Below are 15,011 nucleotides of genomic sequence, written 5' to 3' on the forward strand. Positions count from 1 at the left end.
TGTCAGCTGCTACAGCCAGGAAAGCCAGGCTGCTTTCGGCCCACCAGCAGGCAGACACATGGGCCCAGGCCTGTTGCCCAGCCCTGCTGCACCTGATTGCTTGGGGCAAGAGCTCTGCTGCCCCAGAACGGGTCAAATCAAAAGGAGGCTGGGGCAGAGATGTCTCTGGTATTCCACTCCTTTCTGCCCTTCACCTGTCCCACACTTGTTCTAGCATCAGTGAAGGGATCAGCAGGTAAAATGAGGGACTCAGGTCAGGTGAGTGGGGGCTTTGAGAAAATATCTTTTTTTTTTTCATCAACTTGAAAGGCAGAAGGAGTGAGAAAGAAAAAGAAAAATCTCATCCATCATTCACTTGTTAAACGCCTGTAACAGCCAGGGCTGGGTCAGGTGAAAGCTCGGTGCCTAGCCCTCCATCCCAGGTTTCCCACATGGATGGCAGGGATCCAAGCACCTAAGCCTATCATCTTTGGCCTTTTAGGATACATGAGCAGAATGGTAAGTTGGAAACAACAGTCGGGACTCAAACTGGCCCTCTGATAGAGCGTGCAGGCACTAGCAGTGGCAGTCTTGCTCTGATAGCACAAGGCCTTGGTCCAAGTGAGTACCTGTTAATCAGCTCTAGCCAGTGACTGCCAATAGGGGCCCAGACAAAGGATTGCCATGTTTATATATTTTTTCTTTATTCCTTTGAAAGGTAAAAGGACAGGGAGAGACAGGCAGAGATCTTCCCCCTGCCGATTCATTGCCCAGATGCAACAAACACTGGACTGGGCCTTAAGCCAAGAGCCAGGAGGCACTCAGTCTGGGTCTCCCGTGTAGGTGGCAGGGACTTTCTTTTCTTTTTTAATTTATTTTTATTGGAAAGGCGGATTTACAGAGAGGAGGAGAGACAGAGGGCAAAATCTTCCATCCAATGTTTCACTCCCCAAGTGGCTGCAACAGCTGGAGCTGAGCCAATCTGAAGCCAGGAGCCAGGAGCTTCTTCTGGGTCTCCCACACGGGTGCAGGGTCCCAAAGCTTTGGGCTGTCCTCGACTGCCTTCCCAGGCCACAGGCAGGGAGCTGGATGGGAAGTGGGGCTGCTGGGATTAGAACCGGTGCCCATATGGGGCCAGGGCGCATTCAAGGCGAGGAGTTCAGCTGCTACACTATTGCGCTGGGCCCAGCAGAGACTTTCAAGCACATGAGTCCTCACCTGATGCCTCCCAGGGTGTGCCTTAGCAGGAAGCTGAATTGGAAACTAAGGTAGGACTCCATTCCAAGCACTCTGAGACCAATGCAGGTATCCTAAGCAGTGACTGCACCAGTGATAGCACAGTGCCCGCGCCAAGGTCATTAGAGTCAAAACATTTTATTTGTCATGAGAAACCGGGCATCTACGGTTCACAGTGCAAGATCCACTCTTTAAAATGTGCAGGTCAACACAGACAAAACAAAACACCTCTGTTTGCAACCTCTGCTATCAACTGAATATGCTTCTGTCTTCATCTTCTCATGGGCTCCGCAGGCAGCCCCAGGGAGCAGATATCATTATAAAGTCCATTTCACAGCTGTGGAAACTGAGGTCCAAAGGAGTTTAGTGGCCAGTCCAGGGCTTGGCACCAAAGCTGGAACTTTCATGATGTCTTTAAAATGTTCCCCTCCCTTGTTATTATGCATACACCATTTAGAATAATCTCTCATCCTATAGCCAATACTTATTGCAAAACAAAATAAATTACAGAAAAGTAAAAGCAACACCACCAAAAACAAACAAAAAAAATGACCACTAGCCCCAACAATCAAACTTAAGTAATCCTGATGGCTGTTATTTCCTCCCAAAGTTATTTGCCCTATTCATTTGCTAAATCCTAAGGACCCGGGCATGTTGTGGTGCACAAACACCCATGTCTCACCCTCATGAGGTTTCCAATAATGGATTTCATTGGGGACCCAGGGGTTGACTTCCAAAAGAGCTTCTTCAAGAACCCAAAGCAGAAATAAGCTGACAAACCAAGAGGACTGGGTTCCCAAGGTCAAAGCCAGAGGCAGAGAAGGCCAGCGTTTTAGACGACCACCCACTCGGTTCAGCTGTCACCGAGGAAAAGGGTCGGCAGGAGGCAGGTGGTAGGTGGCGTCCAGGAAGATGACCAGGGTCCCGACGCTTGTGAAAATGATGAAGGTCCATAGGAAGAGGCGGTCCACGACCATGGCCACAAACTGCCAGTCCTCCTTCAGCTGGGGGTAGGCGGAGCAACCTGTCTGAACCCCAATGCCCACACTGCCAGGGAAGTCCCCATTCCCCGACAATAGCGTACCCACCCTCCTGGACCCTTCCAGTTAGAGCCTGAGGCAGCAGCCGCAAAGACCTCCCCACCTCCCCTGCGACTGACCTAAAGTCGAACAGTAGGGGGCGGGATCGCAAGAGGCAAACTTTCAATCAGAACCGAAACAGTGCAAGTGGCGGAGCCATGGATTGCGGGAGTGGAGGTCACCGCGGCCGGGGACTCACCGCATCGTGGTCCTCCTGTTGCTGCAGCTGTCGAGCGATGTAGCCGATGGAGGAAACGACCTCCCGCAGCTCTGGAGGTAAGCGTACAGCCCGGTTTGGACCATCGAGAAAACGCTGGAGGTCCAAGGCTGATAGTTCTGGTTGAAACCTGGAAGTGGCGTGACATACAAACCAGCGCCCAAGGATCCCTGCTCCAACTCCCTGCTGCAGTAACCTGTTAGTTCTTAAAGCCTGCCAAGGTCCTTCAGACCTTCCCTGCTAGAGGCGGCTTCTTAATCCTTCGGGTAACTTTTTCCACCCTTTCAAGCTTTAGTTCCCATTTCCTCTGAAAGGGAACAGAAACAATACTACAACTCCCATGATGCTCAGCCAAATGTCTTCCGGGAACACGAATTGCTGGCTTCCTCAAAGTCTAATGGGAATCGTAGTTCTCCCTTTCCTTTCCACGTGGGTGATGACTGTAGTGCCTACCTGTTGAGTTTCGGGAAGAGAAAATCCTTGGGTGGCTTCCGGATGAAATATTCATCTGTCCCCCGGCCCCAGCCAATTCCTGGAGGAGAAGAATGAAGGGGCTCGGGCATCTGATCTCTCTCAGGTTTGGGCCTCTTCAGACCCAGGTAGAGAGGGAGCTTGTGGATGAAGATCTGCAGGATAGAAAGAGAACGCAGTGAAGGAGACTCTCAGACCACGAGGAGAGCAGCTAGCCAGCCCCGCTCCACACATCCCCTCATGTGCGTGTCTGCTGGCATCCCACAGAGCCACACAGCCCTGGCTGGCAGTTCCCACAAGGCTGCCATGGGAAGATGGAGCAGCTCTCTCTCACCTGCCGGACCCACGGGGGCATTTGGTGGGTGTGAGGTGAGCGGTGGTGCAGGTTGAGGACCACGACACTGAAGATGACGGAGAAAGTAACAAGGATCATGGTGAACATGAGGTACTTGATGATGATGGGCACCGCCAGTGAGGTCTCGGGCACTTTGTCCGCCAGCAGCAGCAGGAACACGGTGAGTGTCAGCAGAGCAAAGATCGACAGCCCCATCTTCTCTCCTTGGGTGGGGAGACAGAGTGGAAGGAGGAAGGATTCGCTTTCGCCCACAAGAAATTTCTGTGGCCTTGTGGGTAACTGTGTCCGCAGTGCACTGAAGGATGGGCTTTTGAAAACCACCAAGATATGTGAGGCTCTAGTGGGGACTTCTCCCTGCAACTCGAACCTCATGCCCACCTGCCGACTCAGCCGCACCCCTGCGATGTCCAATGGACACCTCCAAAGTCAGACCTAATTCTGACACTACTACCTCACCAAAGCTGCTCCTCCCACGGTCTCTCCCCAGCTCCTCCATAACAATTCCAGCTCTATTGTGGATGAGAACAAGTTCCTTTTAAAAAATGAATTATTTTGGGCCCTGCGGTGTGGCCTAGCGGCTAAAGTCCTCGCAGCTAAAGTCCTCGGATTGAACGCCCCAGGATCCCATAGGGGCAGGTTCTAATCCCGGGAGCCCCACTTCCCATCCAGCTCCCTGCTTGTGGCCTGGGAAAGCAGTCGAGGACGGCCCAAAGACTTGGGACCCTGTACCCGCGTGGGAGACCCGGAAGAGGTTCCTGGTTCCCGGCTTCGGATCGGCGCGCACCGGCCATTGCGGCTCACTTGGGGAGTGAAACATCAGATGGAAGATCTTCCTCTCTGTCTCTCCTCCTCTGTATATCCAGCTTTCCAAAAATAATAATAATAATAAAAAAGTAAATATTAAAAAAAAATGCCTGAGGGAGGGGGCTGGCATTTTGTGTCAACAGGCTAATCCTCCACCCTGTGGGCACCAGTATCCCTTATAGACACTGGTCCAAGTCCCATTGCTCCACTTCCAATCTTGCTTTCTGTTTAGATTCTAGGAAAACAGCAGAGGATGGCCTAAGTCCTTGGGTCCTGCTGCCATATGGGAGACCCAGAAGAGTCTCCTGGCTCTTCAGATCAGATCAGCTCTGGCCATTGTGGTCATTTGGGGAGTGAACCAATGTATGGAAGACTTTCTGTTTCTTCTCTGTAAATCTGTCTTTTAAGTAAAAATAGATAAATCTTTTTAAAAAAAGAAAAAAGCCACTGGGTTGAGGGAAGCTGGTAGCAGAGGGGAGGTGGAGCCTGAGGTTGGGTCCACTAGATGGGAGGGAAAACCTGGATGAGACCCGGTCTGGGAGGGCCTGGGTTGGCAGGCAAACCCTGCCTGGAGTAAGGTGAAGAGGAAGGAGCAGAATTACTGCTGAGGGCTGAAAGCCCCTCCCCACTCACCTGCATCTGGCGGCAGGTAGAAGACGAAGATGGCCAGGACCGTGATGAGGATGCATGGGGCAATGACATTAACCAGGTAGAAGAGGGGCTTCCGGCGGATGATGAGGTAGAAGATGACTTCCTGGCGCTGTCCTTCCTTCCCTCCGGGAGGAACCCCTGGAGGCTGGATTAGCCGAGAGGGTTTGTGGATAATCTCCCACTGGCCATTCTCTGGAAGAAAGTGGAGGAGAGAAAGGGAAGAAGCCGACAGACACTTAGGCGGGAGTTGTCCTGGTTTGTGCTGGGAGTGGCTGGCTCTGCCACAGCCTCCCCTGAGGGGAATGATGGGATGAGGGACCTGCTGTGGGCACTGGGCTGGGCAGGCGATGGCACTTCCCCATGGCTGCTCTGGGTGCCACTGACAGCACCTGCTATAGAAACTGGAAACTCTACACCCCATGCCCGCAGCAGCTCCACCCACTCACCAATGAAGGTGCCCTCGTGGATGTAGATTTCCTGCCGCTCTTGCCCATCAGGCCCCAGGCCCGTGTGCAAGCTGACTTCGGAGCTGTCGTAGCTGTAGGAACTGAACACCATGGTGCAGTTCTGCCAGTCAAAGGGGAAGTAGGTGACCTGGATGGAGGGCAAAGTCAGGATGGGAGAGGGGGTCCGGGAGGTCCTAGGGGGACAGAGATCCCCAGGAGATGCAGCCATACAGGGACTGCAGAAAGTGGTAGAGCCCTAAAGAGGGGTCCGTTGGAGAAGATGAGCTGGAGGTCTACATGAACATGGATGATGATGCTCAATGTTATAGTAGATGGGCGAAGGAGAAATGGGGGGGTGATGATGGAGTCGGGTTATTGAAGGAGAGGGAGAATTTGCTTCCATGGGTTTCCCCCAGTTCCACACCCCTAGCGCCCACCCCAGGCAGAGCCGGAGACCTGGATGCTGCAACTGCTGCGGTAAATGCCTGGTGGCTGCCAATGCACCGACCCATTGGAGGACACCACCACATTCATGTCCAAAGCCACATCAAAGTTCCCGTCGTTGCTGTAAGGCCAGCACAGGCTGGTGAGGGACCAGGCCCCGCCCCCATCAACACCCCCACAACACCCCGGCCCCACGGGAGCTCCTAACTTGTTGAGCAGCACCACGTCCGGCAGCCACACCGACGAGGCAGTGATGCGCAGTAGCTCGATGCCATCGTATTCCGTGGGGTCCCAGCTCAGCCTGTAGTCAGCCCATTCCTAGGGAAGAACAGGCTGGGGGTCCTGCCTGGAGCTGGAAGCCAGCGGGGCACTGGGCGACCACCATGGGAAGCCCAGGAGAGGTGTGGGGCGGAAGGGGAGGGGGACAGCACGGGCCTAGGCTGAGCTCAAGGCCTGGGCTTCGGCTCGCCTCTGCTCTCCAGGACCTAGCAAGCAAATTTCCCTTTCCCACATCGGGCTTGATTTTGTTGGTCAGATGAGGAGGTTTTACTGGTCAGTGTCTACAATAGTGCTTTTCATACTACAGTTCAGGACAAATGGCCCCAAGTATTATATATTTTAAAAAAAGTACTAAAAGATGGGGTGGGGTCTCATTGCAGCACAGAGGTTACCCCTCCTTAGGACACAGGTTCAGCTGGTCTGCTTCCAATCCAATTCCCTGCCAGCGTGCCTGGAAAGCAGGTGACTGCTGGAGTCCTTGGGACCCTGCCACCCACGTGGGAGTACAGGGTGGAGTTCCTGGCTTCCTATTTAGTCCTGGCTCAGCCGTGGCTGTTGCATCCATTCGAAGAGTGATCCAGCCAGTCTCCCCTTCTCTCTCCCACTCTGCCTTTCAAGTAAATAAATCTTAAAAAAACTGGACTGAAAAATACTTGAAACAATTCTCAAAGTAAGCATACGTATTGTTTCCTGAAGCTTCTGTTTTGGTTATAAGTTTATTTTAAAAATACGTATTTATTAGAGACAGAGGGATTGAGAGATCTCCCATCCACTGGTTCACTCCCCAGATGGCCACACTGTCACGGCTGGGCTAGGCTGAAGCCAGGAATCAGTAACTCAATCCAGGGCCTCCACGTGTGTGTCAGGAACCCAGTTGCCTCCTAGAGTCCACATTAGCAGGAAGCTGGAGTCAGACCTTGAGCTGGTGGTGAGTATTGAACTCAGGCAATCCTATAAGGGCTGTGGTGTCTTCACGGGTAAGCCAAACACCTGCCTCTAAATGTATTTTTCTGAGGTCGCTAAGCCAGAAATGTTCTTACTGGACAGGACATTGGAAAAGGAAAGATGCCATTTCCCACCCCACAGGGTTTCCATACCAGATCTAAGTACACCTTTGTGCTCATCTCTTCATCCTTCTCGTTCTAGATGGGAAAGATTTGAAAGGGCAGCTATGTAGGGTGCAGCCCAGAGGGTATGGGGGTGTGAGCCGCTCCCTGCAGATCCCGCCCCCTTGCCTGAGCCACACCCTTTGGGTCTCAGCACTGCTCCTGGTAGGTGTGTTAGCTTTAAAGTCCAGCCTCTGCTGGGACACACTTCTGCGAGTGTGTCTTCATTCCCAGCCTGTCCATCTAGTTGCCCCCGCCCCACCCAGACCTCCACCCCTAGCTCATAATTCATCCATTCCTAGATCCCCGCCCCTTGCCGGTCATTGCCCCCGCTGAGCATCGGGCTCCGTCCCAACCACCCTGACATTTTATGACCCGCCCCAGAGTCGATCTCCGGCCTTACTTCAAGGTCCACCCACAGGTCTGTCAGTCACCCTCCAAGACTCCACCCCCGTCCCGTCTAAGCCACACCCGCGGCTGTCCATTGGTCCAATGTCTACCCTGCCCGCCCATCTCCGGGCCTGGCCCCGCCCCCAGCCCGTCTGCCGGCCAGACCTCGAGCGGCCGCGAGCGCCCTCACCAGGCTGATGAGCTGCGCCAAAATGAGGCCGATGCTGACCCCGACGCGGTCGCCCACCTCCCGCGCTGGGCGCACCGAGCTGTCGTAGCCCGAGAAAAGCTTCTGGCGGAGTCTGCCCTCTGCCTCCGAACCACTGGCACCTGGGAGAAGAGAGCAACTCAACCTGATCCCTGGAGCTAGGTCAAGGCCGCTGCCTTTGTCTTTGCCTCCTGGGGTCCCGGACTTACCCGGCGCGAGGGGCGCCCCCAGCACCCCCAGCACCAGCAGCAGCAGCGGTGGCAGCGCCTCTGGGGTCATAGCCTGGCCGGGTCGCTCAGTCAGTTCGATCGGAGAGGCGCCGGGACTGCCAAGTGCAGGGGAAGTGACGAGCCGCCGGGGAATGTGCACCTGTTGCTAGGGGGCAGCCGCCAGCCCACCCGTCCCGCCCCTCCCTCTTCCCGGGACTTGGTCCCGCCCCGACCAACTGCGCTTATCCACAGATGACAGACAACATTTGGGTTGTAGAAATCGTCTTTAATTGATAAAGCGAGGAGTGCGTGGAGTCCTTCCGGTCCCCGCGGGGCAGCAGCGCTAGGGGGCTGGGGGGGTTGGAGCCTAAGGGGGTTGGTGTGAGTGAGGGGCATCTAGCCCTCCTGCAACAAGCCAGAAGTAAGAGAGCCTGAGAAAAAGCCCCTGCACGATCGCTCTAGGCCCCTCAGTCTCTCTGGCTCAGGTCTGCGTGGAGTCTGTCTCCTAGAGCGCTAACACCTAATGCCCTCGTTCATTTCAGAAACGTCTAGCCCGGACCTTTTGTGTGGTCCCTAAAGCCCAGCGGAGGTTGTGAACTCTAAGGTAAAGCAAGTTTACTGGGTTCAAAGCTCGGGAGTGGGGGGCGGGTGGTGTTCAAGGTCTTAGCCCAAGAAGCCTTCTCCCTCCCTGTTTTGTCTGACCTGCAAGGGAAAGGGACTTATTGCTGAATTGGGGGGTCTCCTTCCTGAGGGAGGGGCAAAGACTGCAGGCTGAGTCCTATTTGTCTTGTCTTGTCTTTCCTTTTCTTTTTTAGACCCATGATTCAAAAGACCTCAGCTTCAAAGGGGAGCTAGGAGGAATTCCTGCCGAGGTATCTAGGTGTTCATGGCACCGCCACCATTACCACCCCCTGCCCTGCCCCAGTGTTGATCCAGGTTTGCTCAAGCCCCGGTTTTGGTCCCTGCTGCTTCCCAGTTTCCCGGCCAGGAGCCAGGAATCCTTCTGAAATCCTCTGCCCTTCCGCAGACTTGGTTTCTATGGCGGGACCTCAGCTGGGCTGCAAGGATTAGAAACTGCACGTATAAATCAATTAATAAATAAGGTTAGCATCCTATGTGGAAGGACAAGCCTTTTAGAAAATTGTCCGGGGAGAAAACCAAGAAGTGGCTCTGGATGCATCCTGAACTTCATGCCTTGTGAACCACAGCTGGGTCCTTTCTGGCACTCATCTTTAACTTGTGTCACTAGAGCGGGAGGGAGGGAAGGGTCTAGAACTTTAGGCTAGAGCAACAATATGGCTGTATAGGCCCCAGTTCCCTGCTGCAGGAGGGTTGGACATCACGGTTTATGTCCTAGAGCTGAGATTCGGGAAGAAAGTATGGCTCCAAAGAGATCTAGAAGGCTGTGTTCCAGAACTGGTTGTCTCTGGGATAAGAAAGTGAAGCCAGTGGCGATCTGAGGTTGGTCCTGGTTCGGGCCAAGGCCAAGAGCACCACAGGGCTCCGTTGCAGTCTTTCTGTATTTGGAAGTCAGGGTCCATCTGGGTCAAGGATAGAAGCCTGAGGGATCTAGAACAGTGCCTGGCAGCAAGCCTGGGCTCCAGCCCAGAGCCCTGAGACAGAAATGACCCTGGCTGGGGGGTGTCTGACGTGCCAGGCTCTATCTGGACCAAGGCAGAACACAGAGACAGGAAAGAAAGACAGGAATCCTGAGCTGCAGTGGACCTAAACATCTATGGCTCAATGGCAATGAAAGGGATGTGGGGGCCTGGGGACCAGCTGAGCCAGCGGCCAGGAATGTTTATGCCCTGGTTCAATCCATTTTGAACCCCCCTTCCCCATCACCAAGTGTCATCTCATGAAAAGGCTTGGGGATGGGAGAAGGCGAGGGCAAGCGGAAAGACACACACAACCAGCCAGGCTATTTTTCAGGTGTCCCTTCTCCGACCCTCAGGGTCTCAGCAGCCCCTAGGGCTCTGTCAAGGCAGGACACCTGCTGAGACCTGGCTGTCCAGGGCAGGTGTGTGGCAGAGGGGTTTGGTGATTGGGGGTAGTATGTGAGAGCAGGCTGGGAGACAGGCTTGGTGGTGGCTGGCTCACTAGAAGAGCAGGGAGCCTCAAGTCCAGGATTCACACTCAGGGGGCAGGTGGACTGGAAGGGGACGTCTCGGGCACACTGTGGAGAGAAGGCTCCCGGTACATGGCCACTGTGAAGGGCAGAGAAACAGGGAGAGGCAGGTAAGTCCCAGAGAGACCCCATCAGGGCTAGTGCCCCCACACAGCTCCTTCTTCTACTTGCCGTCAGAGGGCCTGACCCACAGGAAGAGAGCTTCCCAAACACTCGAAGGCTACAGGTCCTCTTAACAATGATAAGCTTAGCTGAGCGTCACCCCACGTCTGTATCAAGGTCAACACCCTTCCAGGTAACGCAGTTCCTGGGAGGCCAGACCCACCTTCCAGTAGCTTGGGCACAAAGTGGGCGGCCGCCTTTGTCTTCTTGACTCGGTTTCCCTTCATGACCCGGCCCTCCTTGTCCAGGCCCAGATACCAAGCACGGCCAGATCGACGCTGGCGGTAGAGGGCAGAGGCATACAGGACGTAGTAGTTCTCAAAGACACACTCCTTAAAGCGACACTCCGCTGTGAAATGTGGCTGTGGGAGACAGAGACCCACAGGGAGACACAAGGACACATCATGGGACAGAAGGAAGCCCTCGAATAGAACAACCCAGGGGAGAATCCAGTATATTCTGGAAAGAGAAGGACAGCTACTGAGTCCAAGCAGAAAGTGGGGATAAAGGGAAAATACAGACTAGCCTAGTAGGTCTCCGGGGGTTAAAAACAAATGAAAAACAACAACAACAAAACCCTAGACTTCGGGGCAGGCATTTGGCTCAAGTCACCACTCAGGACACAGGCATCTCATATCAAAGTGCCCATGTAAGGTTCTGGCTCTTCTGCTTCCGGTCTAGCTTCCTGTTAATTCCCACTCTGGGAGCCAGCAGGTAACGGCTCATGTGCTTGGCTGCTGGCCATCCCGGGGGAGACCCAGATTGAGGTCCAGTCTCCTGACTCAGCCTGGCCCAGCTCTGGCTGCTGCAGGCATCCGGAGCGTGAACGAGCAGATGGGAGAGCTCCCTGTGTCTGTCTCTCTGTCTTTTAAATAAAATGAAAATAAAGTTTTGAAAGAACCACACTTCTGGAAGCCCTGAAAAAAGGTTCTCCCCCCTCTTTTTTTTATAAGTACAACAAAAACATATTTATTTATTTGAAAGGCAGAGTGACAGAGAGATTGACAAGCACAGAGAGATTTTTCCATCTGCTGGTTCACTTCTCAAATGGCCGCAGCAGCTGGGGCCGGGCCAGGCTGAAGCCAGGAATCCAGAACTCCATCTGGGTCTCTCCTACGGGCGGCAGGGCCCAAGCGCTTGGGTCCTGCTCCTCTGCCTTCCCAGGCACATCAGTGGAACTGCATTGGGAGGGAAGCATCTGGGACTTGAACTGGCATTTACATGGGATCAACTCGCTGTCCCCCAACTCCAGCCTAAGATCTCTTTCCCCCGCCGAGCTCTCACTGTCCCTGCCTCTGTGGAACTGAGCAATAACAAAGTCTGGAGGTGATGAGAAGGGATGGGGCGGGGAGGTTACAGGCCTGAAAGAATGGGACCCTCAATGAGCAGGGGAGTATTTCGGAGGGTGCTGTCTGGAGAGCAGGGATGGGAGTGGGATGGGCAGTAATGACATCAGCAGAAGACTCCAGACTCCAGAGCTGCCTGTAGAGGAGGACGGTGACACTTGGGGTGTGTTGGGGGAGGCCCCAGATCCCCAGGGCCCCTCTGTCAGCATCTCACCGAGCTGTAGAGCAGTCCCTCGGCGTTCATGGCCATGTAGTGACCCAGCTTGGCACTCTGGATGGTGACCACTCGGAGCCCCACGGGGATCAGGTTGAAGTGGGCTGACCAGTGGAGAGTGCGTGTCAGTGCTCAGGCCTGTCACTGCACCTGAGCTGCACCCCACCCCCATCCTCTCCCTCCACGCCACCAAGGCCATGGTTCCCCTTGGGGGTCAGGCCAGACACGTGCTCCCCATGTCCCCCCTCCTCCCACGCTGCCTTCCCCACTCACTGAAGGAACTGGTGTCCTCTGCAGTACCCTGGATGCTCCCGTCAGGATTGGCCTGGAGGTAGAAGCCCTGGCGGCAGAACAGTTTGGTGACGATGCCTTTGAGCTGGGGCTCTGGGGGGAGAGACGTTCGTCTTTGGAAAGTACATCTGTGTTCCCAGGAGCATCCATTGCCACGCTAGGCAGGAGCCGGACAGGGCAGCAGAGCCACGGAAGAGAGGGGGGCCACAGCTCCAGCGCACTCCTCCTGCAAGCAAACTCTCGCCCACCCTTCTCTCTCCGACTCCTGGGGAAGCTGCGCTGTGGGGCCCTCCTGCTTCCTCTAACCTAGAGCTCTCCGTTTAATTTATTGAAATTTATTTAAATGGCTTAATTCCTACTGTACAGCTCAGCCAGAAGGGGGAGGGGAGAGGGAGGAGGAGGGGAAAAGATACATCAATAGGCAGAGGACAGAGGGAAGCAGGCAGGCAGCCCTTGAACAGTGCAGTGTGGGCCAAGGTGGAGGTGGGGTGGGAGGAAGAAGTGGCTGGGTGACCACAGGGTAGGGGCTCCCTCCAATGGGGGCGGGATGGGACCATGCCTGACACTGACTCAGCACCTGCTGCTGGATCGCTGCTGGCTTGGCGCGGGCCTCGCTTTGGCCAAGCGCCTGCCTGTCTGACACTGACCATCAGTCTATCTGTCAGTCTGTCAGTCTGCTGGCTCCGGGGAGTCCAGGTCTCCCTGAGGCTTCAGCCTCTGTCCCTACAGTCAGGTAACCCGCCTGGGGTGGGGGACCATTCAGCACTACCTCCAGGCGACGGGGGAGGGGGGATACCGAGAAGGAGGGGCAGTTTGAGTCACGTGGGCATCGGGTCCCACTCCGAAGGTGGGTGGGCTGCGGACCGTACCACTGTGACCAGCCGGTGGGAGCAGGGAAGAAAGGAGCCGGGGGCTTCCCCCGGAGTGCCGCCATGGAGTGGGCTGGAGCAGGAGCAGAGGGACTCCCTGACTCCCCGACCTGGACGGGGACCACGCGCTAATCGTCACAAGCCTCCTCCCCCTCCTCGGTTGCTTGCCTCCTGTCTCCCTTGTATATGGTACGACCCCCTATTCCCAATCTCTGTGCGGGTCTTTGGCCGTGAACTGTGCATGAGTTCTTCCTGGCAAGGTCCCCTGAGCCCATGGAACCCGGTTTTGGAGTCGCACCAGGGGGTTTGACGAGGGAATGCGGTGGGGTGCCCAGCTCCCCCCTGGAAGCGCAGGTGGAGGGGAGGAGGAGGACGCACCGAGGGGCTGCCTGGCGCGGTGGCTGCAAGGGCATCAAGGGAGAGAGCTGGGGAGATTGGCTCGGAGCCAGGCAAGCTGAAGCGGGAGAACCGGGGCGGGGGCGGCCGGAGCCGCAGAAACCCTCGGGGTGACCCAGACATCCGGAACCCCCCTCCCCGCCCCTCCACTCGGACGGAAAGAATCGCGAGAATCAGCACGTAGGCGGAGGACGGTGGGGGTGGGGACTCCGATGCTTGAGGGGGTGGGGTGGGGTGGGCAGGAGCTGTAAGATTTCGGGGTGCCAGACTCAGTACCCCGCCCCCAAACCTTTGCTTCATCCTTGGAAGCACGGACAACAGAAAAGGGAAACTGAGGCACGGTCCGGCAGGGACTTTGCGGTCCTGACCCACCCCCTCTTCCACTCCCGGGACTCCCCGCCCCTTTTGCCCGCTGGGGGCCCCGTTATTCTTCAGAGTCACCCCGGCCTCAAGCTCTCTGGCTCGGAGACCCCCGCCCGCGCCGCACTCACCCGGGCCGCGGTCGGGCCGCGCGGGCCGCCCCCCGCACAGTCGCACCTTGGACAGCAGGATGAGCAGCTGCTTCTGACACAGGGACTTGGTGCCGCGGGGACACACGCGCCGCTGCGCCGACACCGGCCGGTTACCCCCGGGCTCGCGGACCTCCCGCTTCTGCCGGATCAGGCTACTGGCCAGCGCCGCCATGGCGCCCCGCGAGGAGACACCCCAAAACGGCGCGCTCACCAGGGCATGCTCTTCACTCTCTAGCCCCAGCTGGCCGCCCCACCCACTAGACCGGAGGCAAACCCCACACTGTCCTCGCCCTGGCCTCCAGCACCCACCCTGGGGCCTTTATCCTGGCTCCACCCGATCCTGCAGCCTAGAGCGCTACTCCACTGACCTCACCTCGAATGTTGCCCCTGACTGAAAATTCCCCCCTCCCCTCCTCTCCGGTGCCTGGGTCTCTGCTCCCTCAATTCCAAAGCCAAGCCCTCCCAGGGTGTGTTTTCCGGATCCCCCAAGGCACCTCCTCCTTCCCAGCCTGTTTCAGAGTGAGCACCCCTGCCAAATCTACTCTCCCAGGCTAGAAAGTGAGGGTCCCAGCTTTGGGGTTCTCAGCTCGCTGCACAGGACAAACTGTCAATGTCAGAGAGGAGGAGCCCTAGGCTACCCTCTCCATGGAGATGATCTCCCACTTTTTTTTTTCTTCGTCTTCACTGAAATCCCCCCCAAAATGTCTCAGAAAATCCAGGGTGTCCCAATTCAGTGAGAAGTGTCTCTCAGATGTCCTGGGTGGGCAAGGTCCTTTTTCACCATCATTCCCATTTCTGACAGCACAGGGTTCCAGGCGCCCAGACCCTTTTTTCCTCCACCCCTTGCCCAAGTCACCTCCAAATCCGCCCTTGTTAGTGGATACACCAGGTGGGAGTTTGGAGAGCCCTCAGTCACCTGGAAATGAGCATGTCCCTCTCCTTGGATTACCCCCTAATTTCCTCCCGGGGCAGCTTGGGCTGTGTAGATCCCACGCCCTCCAGTCTAATTAGCCTCCAAGGAAGGAGTACACCCACGTTGTTGCCAGTCCCCAAATGTAAAGAGTCCCCTTCTTCCCCCGCAAGTCAGAGCTTCCTCCCGGGGACTGCCTCCACTACCCCTTCTGGCTTTTCCCGACGCCCCTTCCACCTGTCCTGTCCTGTCGATCCGGCTGATGGACGGTGCTGCTTCCAGCTCCTCTCCCCCAGTCCTCACGCCTGG

The 15,011-nt window shown here is 56.0% G+C and overlaps 2 protein-coding genes across 3 annotated transcripts; both read right to left on the reverse strand.

Annotated features, from left to right (window-relative positions):
• Window positions 1–1,760: 1,760 nt before the first annotated feature.
• Window positions 1,761–8,040, reverse strand: CHRNB1 (cholinergic receptor nicotinic beta 1 subunit). Of its 2 annotated transcripts, none has more exons than XM_004594801.2 (11): window positions 7,875–8,040; window positions 7,648–7,787; window positions 7,059–7,103; window positions 5,891–6,000; window positions 5,695–5,803; window positions 5,239–5,386; window positions 4,775–4,984; window positions 3,317–3,540; window positions 2,965–3,137; window positions 2,494–2,641; window positions 1,761–2,219 (listed from the first exon to the last, which is right to left on the reverse strand). In XM_004594801.2, the coding sequence occupies exons 1-11, from the start codon at window positions 7,942–7,944 to the stop codon at window positions 2,076–2,078; spliced, it is 1,521 nt and encodes a 506-aa protein (XP_004594858.2). In that variant the 5' UTR covers window positions 7,945–8,040; the 3' UTR covers window positions 1,761–2,075. The 2 variants fall into 2 exon arrangements, with proteins under 2 accessions (XP_004594858.2, XP_058532350.1); XM_058676367.1 differs by having other exon boundaries at window positions 2,082–2,219; window positions 2,965–3,043.
• Window positions 8,041–8,688: 648 nt separating this feature from the next.
• FGF11 (fibroblast growth factor 11) lies at window positions 8,689–14,721 on the reverse strand. The gene is made up of 5 exons (XM_004594805.4): window positions 13,772–14,721; window positions 11,998–12,108; window positions 11,725–11,828; window positions 10,328–10,526; window positions 8,689–10,081 (listed from the first exon to the last, which is right to left on the reverse strand). Exons 1-5 carry the CDS (start codon window positions 13,962–13,964, stop codon window positions 10,011–10,013), a joined length of 678 nt encoding a protein of 225 aa, XP_004594862.1. The 5' UTR covers window positions 13,965–14,721; the 3' UTR covers window positions 8,689–10,010.
• Between the last annotated feature and the right edge of the window lie 290 nt (window positions 14,722–15,011).

This window comes from Ochotona princeps, chromosome 17 (assembly GCF_030435755.1).
Source record: "Ochotona princeps isolate mOchPri1 chromosome 17, mOchPri1.hap1, whole genome shotgun sequence".
Taxonomy (NCBI): Eukaryota; Metazoa; Chordata; class Mammalia; order Lagomorpha; family Ochotonidae; genus Ochotona; species Ochotona princeps.

Excerpts from the sequence above, each read along its gene's own strand:
- CHRNB1 (XM_004594801.2), bottom strand. The coding sequence starts at position 7,944 with ATGACCCCAGAGGCGCTGCCACCGCTGCTGCTGCTGGTGCTGGGGGTG. Across the intron at positions 7,104-7,647 it reads TGGCGCAGCTCATCAGCCTG|AACGAGAAGGATGAAGAGAT; the intron begins GTGAGGGCGCTC and ends TTTCCCATCTAG. Across the intron at positions 4,985-5,238 it reads CCACGAGGGCACCTTCATTG|AGAATGGCCAGTGGGAGATT; the intron begins GTGAGTGGGTGG and ends ACTTTCTTCCAG.
- FGF11 (XM_004594805.4), bottom strand. The coding sequence starts at position 13,964 with ATGGCGGCGCTGGCCAGTAGCCTGATCCGGCAGAAGCGGGAGGTCCGC. Across the intron at positions 12,109-13,771 it reads GCGGCCCGACCGCGGCCCGG|AGCCCCAGCTCAAAGGCATC; the intron begins GTGAGTGCGGCG and ends CTCTCCCCCCAG. Across the intron at positions 10,082-10,327 it reads TGTGCCCAAGCTACTGGAAG|TGGCCATGTACCGGGAGCCT; the intron begins GTGGGTCTGGCC and ends TGCCCTTCACAG.